At 47.9% G+C, this 15201-nt stretch overlaps 2 protein-coding genes across 2 annotated transcripts; one reads left to right on the top strand and one right to left on the bottom strand.

The window, feature by feature from the left end:
• Positions 1-2: 2 nt before the first annotated feature.
• COQ9 (coenzyme Q9) lies at positions 3-7395 on the bottom strand. The gene is made up of 9 exons (XM_030227509.2): positions 7301-7395; positions 6438-6609; positions 5713-5848; positions 5219-5361; positions 4880-4964; positions 3607-3711; positions 1859-2014; positions 1438-1491; positions 3-113 (listed from the first exon to the last, which is right to left on the bottom strand). Exons 1-9 carry the CDS (start codon positions 7356-7358, stop codon positions 78-80), a joined length of 945 nt encoding a protein of 314 aa, XP_030083369.1. The 5' UTR covers positions 7359-7395; the 3' UTR covers positions 3-77.
• On the top strand, positions 7308-14373 carry CIAPIN1 (cytokine induced apoptosis inhibitor 1). Its single transcript, XM_009090726.4, has 9 exons — positions 7308-7446; positions 9325-9497; positions 9796-9948; positions 10803-10879; positions 11129-11297; positions 11502-11578; positions 11906-12021; positions 12555-12624; positions 13142-14373. Exons 2-9 carry the CDS (start codon positions 9341-9343, stop codon positions 13250-13252), a joined length of 930 nt encoding a protein of 309 aa, XP_009088974.1. The 5' UTR covers positions 7308-7446; positions 9325-9340; the 3' UTR covers positions 13253-14373.
• Positions 14374-15201: the final 828 nt, after the last annotated feature.

The raw sequence follows: 15201 nt of genomic DNA, 5'->3' as shown, positions 1-15201 counted from the left end.
GCTAGGCTGAGTACGACTTTATTGGTGCCGGGGAAGGGCTGGGCACGGCCGCTCCGGTGCTCGCCGCCGCTGCCGCCTCACCGACGCTGGTTCAGCCCCGCCAGGTTCTTGATCTGTGGGCACAGGGAGAACGGGGTTTAGTGCCGCTGTCCCGGACGGCTGCCGGAGCAAGTGCCGAGGGGAGGCCGGTGTGCTACGAGCAGAGACGCGGGGCCGAGAGGCAACTCTGTGGTCTGGGGACGGGCACGAACCAAACTGGAACTGACTCCGGCCACCCCTCGGACCGGTGCCTCCCGGGCAGCAGGTTTGGGTTTACTTCTGCGGCCACACAGACTTGGGCAGTGAATTTGTGCTTTTGAGGCTCGCTCACTCATTTTGCAGAGAGCTGCAGAGCTCAGCACTCCGTACAGGAATGCACCTTGGGACACCCTGCACGTGGGAGGTTCGGAATGTGCTCCCCTATCAGGTATGTACTGGGATGATTCTGCCCTAAAGCCATCTGACTACAGCCCACCCCCCTTCAGGATGCATCCAGGTTTAACTGGGCAGTGGAGCTGCTGCAGGGACAGACCAAACAACGGCCCTGGGAGACATCCCAGACCCGAGGGCACCGTGTGGATGTAAAACAGATCCCGGGGCTTCTCTAGGGGAAGATCCTTTTGACATATGCAGGTATGACAGAGGAGAGAGCCGGAGAGACACTAAATTCCACCACAACTGCAAGGGGAAGGAGGTGGGAGAAACTGTTGACAAGTGCTTCATCAGTAAAAATAATGTCTAATTTATATTCCTATTTGTCTTGTCTTGCTACAAGGTAAATGTATTTCTGATAACAAGGAAATCATTTTGTTGCTAAATAAAATGGGAGTTGTCCAAAAATAGAATCACAGCCGCTTCAAAAGTCACTCCTGGCTACACAAAGGGTTATTTTGTATCCCAGAGGAAGTGCAGTTCCCTCTGCATGGACAGAAAGCAGCCCAGGATGCTACCAAGACATGAATGAATTCTTGGAAGGACAGTGAAGTCAAATGAAAGAGCTTGAGGAAGTCACCCTGCTGTGGCTCAGGGACTGGTGCCACCTCCCAAGTATCCATGGGGCCACGGACCCTCTGTCAAGATTTCCAGCACAGGGCCTGGCACAGGGAGAGATCTTGTGACACGTAATGGACAACAGTTGTATTTATTCTGATCACCTGTCTCTCATCCCTAAAGCTCACCTTGCAGCTTCAGACTTAATTTCCTTATACTCTATTCAAGTTCTTTCACCACAAAGCAGTGAACTAACCTCCAACTACCAAGGAAATCACCCTTAAATAAATCTAAGTTATGAAAGATGACAGTTTTTTCATGTTGTCCTCTAGATTTGGGAGGAAAACACATGCTGACATTCAGAAGCAATTCTGCTCTCACATCCCTGCTGGTTCCAGCATTACTTACAGTAACTGCAGCTCCCATCAGACCCTGGACAACAGCTTCTCCAGTGGATTGTACCTGGGAGACACAGGGAGAACACAACATTTTGCCTCCTGCAGTTGCGCTCATGGCCTCCAAACAGAGGGAATACACAACAAATATGTATCTGCTACAGAAAGGTGCTGATAGCACTGCAGACAAGTGACAGCCACAGACAGAGCACATGGAAGGGGTTTCCTGGGAGGTCTCCTAACCACTGGGACAGTCTGACAAAGAGGGCACCTACATGTAAGTTTACCAAAAACCACATAATCACATATTGATTTTGAACTGACAGCAATGAGGGGGTCTCTCAGCAGATGTGCATGATGGAAAAGCCAGGTGTGTCTACACATATCTTTGTGGAGAAGGGATTTGCTGCATGCACAGCTGTCCCCAAGCTTACCTGAGTGGCTGTATTGCTCATGGTCATGGCATCAGCCACTCTGTTCTCCAGGAAGCGCCAGGTGTCCTCAAAGCCAGGGGACGAGTCCTGCATCATGACCAGCTCTGTGGTGTTGTAGATGGCAGTGAGCACTGCCCGCCGAGTGTACCAGTTAAACTGCCGGGCACAGGGAGAGAGAGAAAGCTGTGACCTGAGTGCACATCCAGAGTGCAGAGAACAGCAAGGGAAAACCCACACCCACAGCATGATCCTCCCTGTTGTATTTTCTGGGTCCCCCATCATTGGGAGGCATGATGAATCTGACTCCATGTTCTTAGAACGCTAATTTATTATTTTATTATCTATATTATATAAAAGAATACTATACTAAACTATACTAAAGAATTGAGAAAGGATACAGACAGAAGGCTAAAAGATACTAATGAAAACTTGTGACTCTCTTCCTGAGTCCAACACAGCTTGGCACTGATTGGTCATTCAGTCTAAACAATTCACATGAAATCAATGAGACCACCACCGTTGGATAAACAATCTCCAAACCACATTCCAAAGCAGCAAAACACAGGAGAAGCGAATGAGATAATAATGTTTTCCTTTTTCTCTGAGGCTTCTCTGCTTCCCAGGAGAGAAATCCTGGGCAAGGGGATTTTTCCAGAAAATATGACAGTGACACCTCCCCGTATAGAGGAATTTGCCATTTGCAGCTGGATCTTTCAGGGCCTCAGACAAAACTCTTTCTGTTCTCTTCCTGTTCCTAAAAACCCACCTGACGGGTCTCTGAGGCATGAGATTTCTCTGCCTGGCTCCTGGTGTTGGGAAGAGGGATCTGCTGTGAGTGACTTTAAACCCCATTAGTGGAAAAGAGGGAGCAGGCTGAGCATCACAGCTTTCCTGGAAAACTCATGCAACCAGTCAGGAGGTGCAAACAAAACACAGCTTTAGGACCTCTCCTAATTCCTGCCTCAGTGAGACTTTAGGAACAGGTCAGTGCAGACACCGGCTCCAACACGTTGATTTGACTTGCATAACACGTAAGGGACTTTCAGTTCCTGAAGCAATTGCATTCCTTCAGTTGTCTTCTGGTTTATTCCTTTAATTTTTCTGCTGTCTTATTTATTTTTCACTTCAGTAGCTTCTCTTTTATACAGAGATAAAAGAAGATTATTAAAGTAGTTTGTTAAAATGGTTCATTTAGCTTTTTCCATCTCACCCTACATCTATAAGAATTAAAGTAATTTATTAATTGCTATAATTAAGGTTATAATTTTCTTTTATTTCCTGCCAGAAAGATGAAAGCTTTAATAAGCTACTGGTATTTTTAGGTAGGTTCTTTAAGGGTTTTTAAGTCAAGACTGTAAATGCTATTGCTGGTAGAAGAGAGCTGTTTGACAGACCCATGGCTCACTCACTGAAAACTGGATCAACTTCTCAGTCTCAAAATCTCAACAACTTTGTCTGTGTCTTCAAACAAGAAAAAAGAAGAGCACTTAAGAGCCTAGGAAAGTAGGTTCTTTTAATTTGCACTAATCCCATTGGCAGTAATTTGCATTCAGCCTCAGTGGCTCTTAAGTCTCCTTAGAAATTAGACTGTAAGGACTATAAGGACCCTTGGGTGCCTCTGAAATGCCTTCTTCACTCAACAAATGGGCCATTTGCAGAGGGACTCAGCCCCACTCCTATTTGAACCCGTGATTTTGCCAAAATGCTGAGGGGTAGAAGCAGCTTGTCCCCAGAGCACAAGAACTCACATCTGTGGACTGGTCTCCAGCATAATGCCAGATATCATCAATCATGCTGGTGAGGAGGTTGAGGCTGGAAGGGATGTTACGTGGGAGTAACAGGACACTCAGAGCCTGCAAAGGAAACACACACAGAAATGGGAGCCGAAGAGAGAAGGATGTAACACCAAAGGAGACCAACACTGCTCTGCCCTGTTATCTTTCCCTGTTGCTGCTGACTTGCCTCCAGCTCCCAGTGACAAGTCCTCCCAGCTCTTTGCAGTCTTTCCAAGCAGCAGGATGTGCAGGGAGCACACAGTGTGTGCTCAGTAAGTGGCACAGTAAGTTCAGGCCTCAGCCTGTAATGGCCCAAAAGATCCCTGCTCAGTTCAAACATCCCTGTGCTGTCTCTCCGGAGCTGCCTCTCTGGCATGGAAACATCAGAGCCTGAGCTGACTCACACTGTGCTGTGCCCCTGTGGGCAGGGAGTCACATCTCTCATTTCTCTGAATTTGACTTTGAACTCAGAGCTGTAACCAAGGGCAGAACAGCGCCAGCCATAATGGCCCTGCTGGGATCCTGCAGCCTTTGAACGTAATCACACAGTGCCAGGAGAGACACAAACCACCCACATCCTTCACAGGGCAAATTATGCTAATCTGAAAGAAGAACATGAAGCCTGTACTCTCTCTCTGTGCATGGGGTGTAGGATTCAGCTGCCCAGAGGCCAGCAGTGGCTCTGGACAGAGGCAGACATCGCAGCAATCTTTGCAGCCCAAGATTAGGAACTCTCTGCTTGTCACTGTAGCCACAATTCAATCTGTGGGAAGAATGGCTTGGGAGTTAAATCTGAATTTAGAAGCATGGAGCTCTCTCAGTTCTCAGCTCTACCCTCAGGCTGCCAGGGGTTTGTCAGTCCCTGCAGCAAAGCAGTTCTGCATTTCCAGGCGTGAGGTGATCCCAGTGCAGCCACAACAACGCTGCACAGAGCCTGACTCGCAGTGACCCTGCAAGCAGGACTGAGCAGACACACAGGTAATCAAACCCCTGGGGATGTCAGATGGGTGGCGAGAACAACAGAGAGCTTTGCCTTTCCAGAACTGCCAGAAACAGTTGCTCTAAGGTCACTTTTAACTGCCTCTTTCCAAGGCTGCTCTCCTCTTGAAGGCTACTAATCATTTGAAAGCAGCCAGGGCTTCATTTACTACCTTGAACTAATCTGTTGGAAAGACTATGTTGAAAGTCACAGGGTGTTTAAAGTATACACACACAAAAAGAGACAATGTTGATATTACTTTTATACCTGGGGCCATTTCTCAATATATGGAATCAGCATCCTCAGTCTGGCTTCCACTGCATCTCTCAGGAATTCATCTATAGGCTTCTTCCTAAGGAAAAAATATTAATATCCAAGTTAAATTCAATTCTGATCTTGAAAGACCAATCTTCACCTGGCTGAGCAATAGATAAGCAAAGTATTATATATCCTTCATGCCTTTGGTCCTAGTCTGTATCTGAGAAGATGGTTTTATTTGGGTAAATTGTACTTTTAACTTAAAGTACCTGTGTTCCAGGTGGCCTCTCTGTCTACCCAGCTCCCAAAATATGCAAAGGAAGACATTTGTTCACGCCCAGTACTCACTCTGCTTCCCCCAGCTGCACTAGTTTCTGCTCCTTCTTCAGCAGCTCAGACAATTTGGTGTTGCACTCAGACACAAAGTGCAGGATCAGCTCACTGCCATCACTGTGAAACAGCCCTGCTGCAGCAACAGAGAGGCCCAGGGTCTGTAGGGAAGAGGAGAGAAGCACATACCAGGTCAGACTAAGCAGGATCCAACTAGAAAAAAGTTGTATTTATTTTGTGAAAGACATTATGTGAATTTAAACAAAGCAACACTGCATTAAAAAGTACTTCCTAGAAATGTTGTCTCTTTAGGATTCACTATGCTACATTGTGCCTCCATCTAACTCTGAAGGGGTTATCCTGTAGCAGCTGGGTTTCATTCCTGCCCAGTAGCATTTGCTGACTAGGGTGCATCGCCCAAGAGTATGTGGGGGAAGCATGCAGGCCTGGCTGTCTCTGCACTTCAGCTCCATCCAGTTTTCAACTGGTTTGTTGCTTCTCTCCCCACATACCTTGGCTCCCTCTGCAATGGCCTCTGCAGTCCAGCCATGTTCAGGCACAAACTCCAGCGCCGCTGTGAGGATTCGATGCTGCAGCTGCTCCTCGCTCTCATAGTCCTCAGACTCCTGGCCGCCCTGGCCAGTGTAACTATGAGAAGGTATTGTTACAGTGAGGGGAGTGTCACCACCAAACGGCAGAACCCTGGGCTCTGCCACTCACTCGCTGACACCAGGCATATTTTGAGGCCTGTTTAGTATCAATCTGGCCTCCTCCAGTAAAATCCTTCCCTGTCCAGAAAAAAGATTCTTAACGAACTTTTGCTAAGAGAGAAGAGAAAAAGAAGGGAAGGAGGGCTCAATAGAGATGGAGACCAATCAGCCCCACATTCCCCTCCTTTACAGAAAACTAAACTATATAACTTTTTCCAACATGGGCTTTATACTATGGGCATGCGGACAACATGTGGTTGTCCCCATTTTTTTAGATTCACACAAAAATCCAGAAACAAAGACCTGCACTTTGCAGACAAGAGAGTTTCCCTCTTGAAAGCACGCCCCATACTGTTTCTATGGTGGAATTAGCATGGTCACAGCAAACCAGCTCTCCAGCTGCTGCAGTCTAGGGCTCCTAAACTCTAGATCTTGCTGTCTTCCAGTTTCAGATGTGAGGTCCAGGAAAGCAAAGGCCCTTCGATCCCTCTGTCGGTGGGACAGTGCTAGAAGGAGCTGTGACTTACCTGGGGTGAGGGCCCTGAGGTTTCTGTTCAGGCTGGTGACCAGCTGGAGGTGAATCAAAGTGCTGCTGAGAGGAAGATGCCCATGGCTCCTTCTTGTGCTCATCGGAGGCTCCCCTCAACGCGGCCGAGGCCTGCAGAGCGCGGAGTGGTGGGTATTGCTGGCACCTGACCACTGCAAGGGAAACCAAGAGTCAGCATCTCCTTCCCACACCAGGAAAATCAAGGTGGAGAGACTTGTGGTGAATGCAGCTGGAAAGAACAGAAATTCATACTGTCTTTTTTAATGCTTCTCAGCTGAGCTGATGTCTATGTGAATAAAGCAAAAATATTTTGTGGGGGAAAGAATGGTGCAAACGGCACGTATTGCAAATTGTTTCCCAATCTCGGACTGGAAAGCAGGAACCCAACCATGCCCTCTCCCCATTTTGGTCCCTGATTAAGGAGTTGGGAGGAAGGTGCTGCTGTCCAAGCAGCAAGTCTGACACGGGAGCCGAAGAGCCCTGGCAGACACCACACACTAATCACTGAGTGATTACTCAAAGACACTCTGGGAGAACTTTTAACTTAGCTGCTGGTTTTTGGATTTGGGTTTGTTTGGGTTTTTTTTTTTTTTTTTTTTTTTAGTAAATTGGGTTTCACGCCCCACGCTTCTAAGGAAAACCACCACCGACCAACGCCTCCTTCAAACCCACCGGCTCGGCGTCCGCGCCGCTTCCCTCACACCCTCGTGCCCTTCACCTCACCTTGCCCCGCCCCGCCCCGCCCCGATCGCCGGGGCGCGCGCACGGGGGCGCGCACGGGCACGCGCTCCCCTCTCTCCCTCCCCGCTCCGCGTCCCGGGCGCGCCCCCCCCCGCCCCTCACCCGAGCGGCCCCGCCACAGCCTCCAGCCCGCGCGCCGCAGCCCGCCCGCCGCCGCCATCTTGGAAGCGGGCAGAGCGCGATGATGTCACGGTGACGGCGTTAGACCGGGACGAGCGAGCGGAGCCGAGCGGGCCGGGCCACCGGAGGTGAGCGGCGCGAGACGGGGCTGGCGATACCCCTTTTTCTCCTTAAAAATCTTTTCTGAGGCCTCGTCTGAAGCGCTGGGGTGGGGTGTGCTATCTGTCTATGTGTTTAAGTAATTCCTTCACGAAATTTCCTCACGTCTCCTGCCCTTGCTGCCGATGAACCGTCCCTGCTCGGTGACCGAGAGGTTTATTGCGCCCGTTCTCCCTGCGCTTAAAATGCGCACCCGCTGTAGGGCCCGCAGCCTTGCGCCGCCGGAGCGTCCCGGGCCGCCGGAGCATTTCCAGGCCGCTGGGAGCCGGAGCGTGCCGGGCCCGCTGGGAGCTGGCTGTGCTGCCTCTGGAGGCTGCAATTTACAGCCCTGGAATGGTTTGGGTTGGAAAGGACTGTAACGATCATCCCATTCCAACACAGCGGCTTTCTAATCTACCGAAGCGGAATCTGCGCTATTGTTTAACCCCTTTCCTTGCCCTGTTCCTCGGGGACTGTTAAATGTGTGTGACATGGAGATAAGGGCCCCTCCTCCGCGGCCTCCTCGCCGCATCTCAGGGAGGTGGTGCTGCTGTTGATGCAGTTTGGGCTCTGACAGATCTTGCAAGGTCATAAGCTGCTGTTCAGAGAGGAAGCTGTGACTTCGGGTTTATCTTTCCCATCTTGGCATAGCAGCTTGGGTGTCTTTTGAGATTTTCAGCTTTCTTCTTGGGAAAGGTGACTTTTTAATGGGATTAATATGTGTGATTACAAATGTTACTGTGTGCTCTAGCTGCTTAGCTTGTGTCACACCTGCAAAACCAGTTGTAAGATGTTACAACCTGTAGTGTACATCCAAGGTGTATATTCCATACTGGGTTGGCATTGTGGTTGTTTTAGTGTGAATTTGTACTACAGTGGCTCAGAAAAGGCACAGACTGTCCCATTCTGAACTTGTTGGCAGTTTCCAGGAAGGGGGGGGAGTCCACAACATACAGAACCAGAGGAACTGTGGGTCAAAATCCACTCCCCACCTCACTGCAGTTAAATTTGGTACAGCATATCCATGAGCTGTGCTTTAGTGACAAATGTGGTGGCAGTAAGGCATTGCCCAGGATGTGTGAGTAGTGGTTCCTGGTACAGATCTTGCTTACAACTGTCTCTCTAGAAGTAGGTGTGTTGTTTCCAGCTAATTGAAGATGCACTGGGCAAGTGTTCTGGTCAGCAGTGCTCTCTGTTTTCTGTGTTGAGTTAAATTAGAAAGAAAATAGGTTTGTGTTGGATAGAGGAAAGAGGGGAGGTCATGGGCTTCAATAGCTGGTGATGCTATGAGAACAGGTGATGATGGGATACTATTGCCATACAAGGAATAGAATCTCATATAAAATATCAATGGAGACAGCTTTCTCAAAACTGTCACTGTACATTCTGTTCTGCTCCTCCCTCCCTGTAATTTGCTCACCCAGTGCCACCAATCATAACGGTGAGAAGAGCCTCAATCTGGAATGCTGGGAATGCTGAAAGTTACTTTTTTCTTCTCATGTACTGCATAAGTAAACTCTGCTAGGTCCTGTTTGAAGTAGGAGACACAAGGTAGTGTTTAATGTCAAATAGCTGTCACTGCTCAGGAAATCCAGAAATCCTGGCAGGTGAGTTTTTGTGTTATTTTGTTGATTTCTTTAAAGCATGGCTTGTAGTGTCCCATCAATGAACTGGAGAAACTGAATTATGCCCTGAAGTGTAGCTCTTTCTTCATGTCCTGCTAATGCTCAGTTTGTGGGAACTTTGTGTTGCCCATTTCCAGAAACTTATCCCTATTTCTTAAAACAGCTCAGTTGGTTGTCACAATCCACAGAGGTTCGTGCTGTGTTTGGCACTAACCCTTCCTCTCTCTGCCCCGGCCCTGCCAGGTTTGCTGTTGCTGAAATGGGCGAGTACGGATTGGCTCCAGGCCAGCGCGTGGCCATCATCTGGGACAGCTCCTCGCCTGTCGAAGCCCTGAAGGATTTGGTGGATAAAGTCCAGGCACTGGTGGGAGCTGATAATCATATCTCTGTGGAAAATGTTAACCAGTTGCCTCTGTGTAAGAATGAGCTTAATTTTCCACTGTTTCCTTAAAAAGGGAGAGGGTTCTGCTGTTGTGTGAACCAACACCTTCCCACTTTGGGAGTCAGGACTCAGAACATTGTCAGCACCTGCTGCTGCCTCTTACCTGGGCAGTACAGCAGGGGAAGTGATGCACCTTGGCTGTGCTTCTATGACTGGTATCTTTAAGCAGTTCTTGCTGTTTTACTCAAGCATGAGGAATGTGGGAGGTGGAACTGGTGTTTTGAGCTGTGTATGTACATGTTCAATTGTACCATCTTGCTCTTTCTTCACAGCGGCTCACAGGAAGTCCAGTTTTGATGTAATCCTCTCTGGCATGGTACCAGGCAGTGCAGCACAGCACAGTGTGGAGCTCCTGGCAGAAGTAGCTCGGATACTTAAGCCAGGGGGCCGTGTCCTCCTGAAAGAACCAGTGGTTGCAGAGTCAGGTGAGAGACTCTTGCTTCCATGGCGACATAGCATTTCTTTTGAGGATTAGGCTGAAATAGAAAGGAACCCTGATCAACACTGAGAGATTTTCATTCTCCTGACACACTAACTCAAATCACAAGGTTTTTATCCTGTGCTTATGCTGGTATCCATCAGAGATGTTTGCAGTCACTCTCCTGTCAAAAATGCTGGATGGGCTTGTTCCTAAACTACACTGAAAAGCTTCAGTGACTGCTGTTTTCTCCTGAGGGTGCAGTGTTAAGTAGTTACAGATGTTGTGTTTCTGAGGAGCTTCTGAAGTGGTTTTAAAAACAGGTGACAGATGCTGAAGAGATTGCCTCAGAAGTGCATTGAGAAGTAGTTATCCAGGAAAGGTTAAAAGTCTTTGGACTGAGTTTTTGGAAAAAAACCAGAGCACGTGCCATGGGACAGCTGGAATAGCCATGAAAAGGGGAACACAAGATGATTTCTTAATGTAGTGTGTTCATTTAGGAGTCCATGTTTTGAAAACTTCATGAGTAGTTTAGTAGGTAAAAATGTTTGGGAGGGAGTTTGTTTGGTGTTTGGGGTTTTTTTAAAATCTTTTTTTGATAGGTATTGATTGGATTGAGAAATGTTTTGGCATATATAGTGCTTATTTTGAGCTAGAATGGCTTTGTGACCCCACACTGTTATTCTAATGATCAAGCTGCTGCTGCTTTTTCTGGTTTGTTCTGTTAACTAGAAAAGGCCTAATTTTGGTGCAGAAGTTTAGCTCGAGTACTTCCTTCTAAAGTTCTTGCTCTTTGAGGTTTCACAGTGAGCTGTATTCTTATTCTTGCTTTCTCCTATTCTCTGCTTTTGTGTCTTGCAGGAAACAATGCCAAAATCAAGACAGCATCCAAGCTTCTCACAACTCTGACTCTCTCTGGGTTGGTGGAAGTGAAGGAGGTAGGGATGTGTTTACCATTTCCAGAAATGCCCTCAGGCAGTTACCTGGGGATTTTTTGGGTGATGAGGGTTTTAGCTACCCTGGTTTGCTGTAAATGTGCATAGCCACTGCCTGGAACAAACATTAGATAGTCAGCATAGTGGTTTTCTTTAGGATTAAAAATGCTGACTATCTGTTCACTGGAATGCTGGGCTTGATGTTAAAAGAAGGGGTTCTGCATAAGGTTAACCTAGAATCTTTCTTGGCAGCTGCAAAAGGAAGCACTGACCCCAGAGGAGGCCCAGTCTGTTGGAGACCATCTGGGTTACCAAGGCAATGACCTTCTCATTATTCAGATAGAAGGCAGAAAGCCCAATTTTGAAGTGGGATCCTCAAGTCAGATCAAACTTTCCTCTGCCAAGACACCTGGTCCTTCAGGTGAGGAGTGGTTGATGCTAAATACCTGGATTTGGTGGCTCTCACAAGGCATCACTTGCAACAGGGAGACAGTTCCCAAGCAAGGAGTGCTACAGTAAAAAGCTGTGAAATGGGGCTTTCCAAAGTTGCTTGAACTCTTTATTTTTTTGAAGTAGATGGGGCAAGGCTGAAATAACTCCTATTTCTTCCTTTGTTTGGCTACAGCAAAAAAACCCTCTGTGGACCCAGTTGCTGCCAAGCTGTGGACACTGTCTGCCAATGATATGAATGATGAAGAGATGGTAAGTGGTTTTCTTTGTGAGGCTTTGCTGTTCCTTCTCTCTCCCCATTCTTTCCTATTCTAAATACTTTCAGTCATGCTTCTTAGGAAGCTTTACAACTTCAGAGGTAGAAGAACCTCCCCAGGGCAAAACAGCTCATCTCCTTCATGGGGTCTGAGAACTCAGTGATATAGTAAGGGCAGAGAGGAGACAGGGATAAGAGGGCAGAGCTGCAGCACTTTAATGCCAGCGTACAGATAGTACCATTTCTTTGAACGTAACTCACCGCTGTCATTCCCTACTGAAAAGTCCATTTCCTGCATTTTGTCTCCCATGGTGTGTTTTCAGGATCTTTTGGACTCTGATGAGCTGTTGGATTCAGAGGATTTGAAAAAGCCAGATCCATCGTCCCTCAGAGCTCCATCCTGCAATGAAAAGGGCAAAAGGAAAGCCTGCAAGAACTGGTCAGTGCTAAAATTCATGTATCAGTGAGCCTTTCAATTGCAGTATTGAACTCTTAAAAGTTGGAGGAATTTAAAAAAGATTGTAGGCAATTTGCTGCTCTTCAGAGCCTAACTCTCTTGGTTCATGTCCTTTCTTATCTTAATTATTGGAATGTAAATGCAAATACAGTGAGAATTGACCTGTGACTGCTACAAATTTATCATGATGGTGTATATTATCAAAAGCCATCTTGAAGGTGACTGCATAGCTTGTGCAGCTTGCCTAAAACCCTGGTTTCTCACATTCCAAGGAAAACAGCACATGTAGCAAGTGCTGTAGTGTCATTTCCCACTCAGTTTAAACTTGAGGAGTGTTTCAACACTTGTTATACAAACCGTGGTGTTGAAGAGCAAAGTGAGGAGTGTGAGCCCCAGAGTCAGCTGTGTCGTGTGACAGAGTGAGGGCTGTTGCATGTGAGCAGGGCTGGCACAAGTGTTGATGACTCATGCCTTTAAGCAGAAAAATGCAGGTGACTTCTTTGTTTTCCTTACAGCACATGTGGCCTGGCTGAAGAACTGGAACAGGAGAAGAAGGGCTCACAGCCTAAATCTGCCTGTGGAAATGTAATTAGTAATTTTTGTCTTTATAATATGGTTTGCAGTATATGATCTCTGTGTAAGAATTGTGTTCCCTAGTCACTGCAGCCTGAGCTGGATCCCTGCTTCCACACACTGCCTGTGCAGCTTCTGCAGAGCTTCAGCCTTTGCCCTGTGCCCCCGTGCTCTGTACCAGCACATGCTGTCTGTTCTGATTCCCTGGGGCAATCAGAGTGAGCAGTGACCCTTTCCCTCTCTGCTCATGGCCTGACCAGGGACCTGCCCTGTGGGAGCTCAGGGGGCTGCCCCAGCCTGGGCACACCAAGTAGGGTGGAGACTTATTTCTGTGTGAGCCTGCACAGCTCTGCCATCTGCCATCAACACACTAACCAGATGTGTTAAGAAGGGGATAGAAGGGAAGCAGTTTCTGTGCTCATAGATGCTGAGGAGCATGACATCTCTTGACCTGGAGAAACCATATCATAGGGGAAGAGACCTGAAAGTGGCACCTGATTACAGACAGTGCTTTTTTTTCCCTTGCCAGTGCTACCTGGGGGATGCATTCCGCTGTGCCAGCTGCCCTTACCTGGGGATGCCTGCCTTCAAGCCTGGGGAGAAGATTCTCCTGCCAGAGAACCAGCTGCACGATGCCTAACAAAGACATGTCCTGCCAAGGACTCTGCTGCTTTTCCATCACTCTGAGGTTCTTCCTGCAGTCCTCATCCTCTCAAACTCATGCTCTCCAGCCAGTACTCCATAAGGGGAGGGACACTGCGGGCACTGACACTGCTGTGAGCTCACCACTTGTCATCAGCCTTGGGCTACCTGATCCTCTGGTGACAAGTCACGTATTAGACTTCATGTGATACCTTGTTTTGGCTGACCTGACCTGACTTGATCCTGGACGCTGGCCGTCACAGCGTGTCCCACCAGCAGAGGGAAGTACAGTCACGTGTCAGGTTGTCCTTGTGTGCCTGTGGCATTTCCAATGCCCATGTCCCTCAGCTCTAATTAGTACTGATTGTCCCTGGTGAATCAGCAGCTCTGGCTCAGCCCCCGGGGCGATGGGCTCCTGCTCTCTTTGAAATTTCAACCTGCAGCCCCTTATGTGGAGATGGTTCAGCAGCTCCTGTGGCAAGTCAGGAGCAGGGAGTACCCTCAGCAGTATGTACTCATAGCAGTGTGCATGGGAAAGACTGACAGGCGTGATGAATTTTCAAGTGTATTAGGAGCCCCTTCCCCCAGCTGTTTTCAGCAAAATGACAAATATTCAGTCCCACCACGAACTCCTGCCTTTAAGGCAGGAAGCTGATGAAACAAGATCTGTCTTATCTCCCCACAGCTTTCAGTCCAACACAAGCTGATAACACAAGGGCAGTCTGAGACTATCACCTCTCTTGGTGGTTACCCAAGTGAGTTACCTGCAGTGTCAAATACATAAGAACACAGCAATAACTTAATTTCTAGATGATCTGTGGTGGCCCTCTGCTCCCTCTCCATGAGATACTATTTAATTATGTAGTTACTCCTAGTGAAGCATCCTGCAGGTGTGGGATCAGGGTGCTGTTCACATTTTGCGCTGGGCTTGCTTCTTGCCCAGGGAGGGGGAGGAGGAAAGCCCACATTCAGTGTCTTTGAAGTGGGGACTGCTTTGTCTGGAGCTCTTGCTCTACAGGATGTGACTTCTTCTTGTGTGCTACCTGAGTTACTAAACTCATGGAGAGGGCTGGGATGAAAGGCTGTTCTGTTCTTAAAATAAAAGTGACCAATAGTAAAGCCTTTGTTTTAAGGCTGGTATTAGTGGTATTCTAAGTGTGTCTCCTACTCAGCCTCTCAGTGATTTCTTAAACTGTTCAAATGTTAGGTTGCATTCTCCATAAATTGTTCCTCTGAAAACTTGACATGAATATGTGGAATGCACTGGAAACCAGAGATGTTAAGGAAAACTTAAGAAAACACCTTTCTGACTGCTCAGATGCTGCTCTGGGAATCACACTTGCACTGCCCCAGGCTGTCACTGGTGGGATTGAAACCCCTTCCTTCCAGAGCACAGCTTTCCCAGACCCCTCTTTCACTCCTCCCTAGTCCCTGCTCCTGTCTTTAGTGGGAACAGCTCCCAAGGCGACAGGATTTGTGTGATAAACCACCTGTCCAACCAACTTGTTGCTCCTAGCTAGTGATGATCCTAGAAGGAAATGGGCAAAAGCTCTGCACACTTACAGCCTTTGAGGGTTATATTGCCTTTTCTCAGCCTCAATGGTAGTAGAAGATCAGATCTCTTTATGAGGTCCCTGATGAAGGCAGCCCTTACCCTGAACTCCACTTTCCTCTTGCCCAAACTGTGAGAAGCAGCACTTTTGTTTCTCTGCATGAGTCAGTCTTCCTTTTTATGGCCAGCAGAGCTTGGGGAGCAGCAAGGACACACTCAGTGCTCCTGGCATGAAAACCCATTGTGGATGTTCCACCCACCTGCCTTGGGTGCACACAGGGACAAGGAACCCTCTCCATATGGAGGAGCTTGGGACAAGGACAGCATTGTGTTTATCATTGCTTTACCTTCACACAGTTGCTCAACTCCTTGTGATATCATCTTTCTGAGAAGTG

The sequence above is a fragment of the Serinus canaria genome, chromosome 11 (genome assembly GCF_022539315.1).
Source record: "Serinus canaria isolate serCan28SL12 chromosome 11, serCan2020, whole genome shotgun sequence".
NCBI lineage: Eukaryota > Metazoa > Chordata > Aves > Passeriformes > Fringillidae > Serinus > Serinus canaria.
Note: the sequence above shows the minus strand (reverse complement) of the source record. Positions and strands in the feature narration are given on the sequence as shown.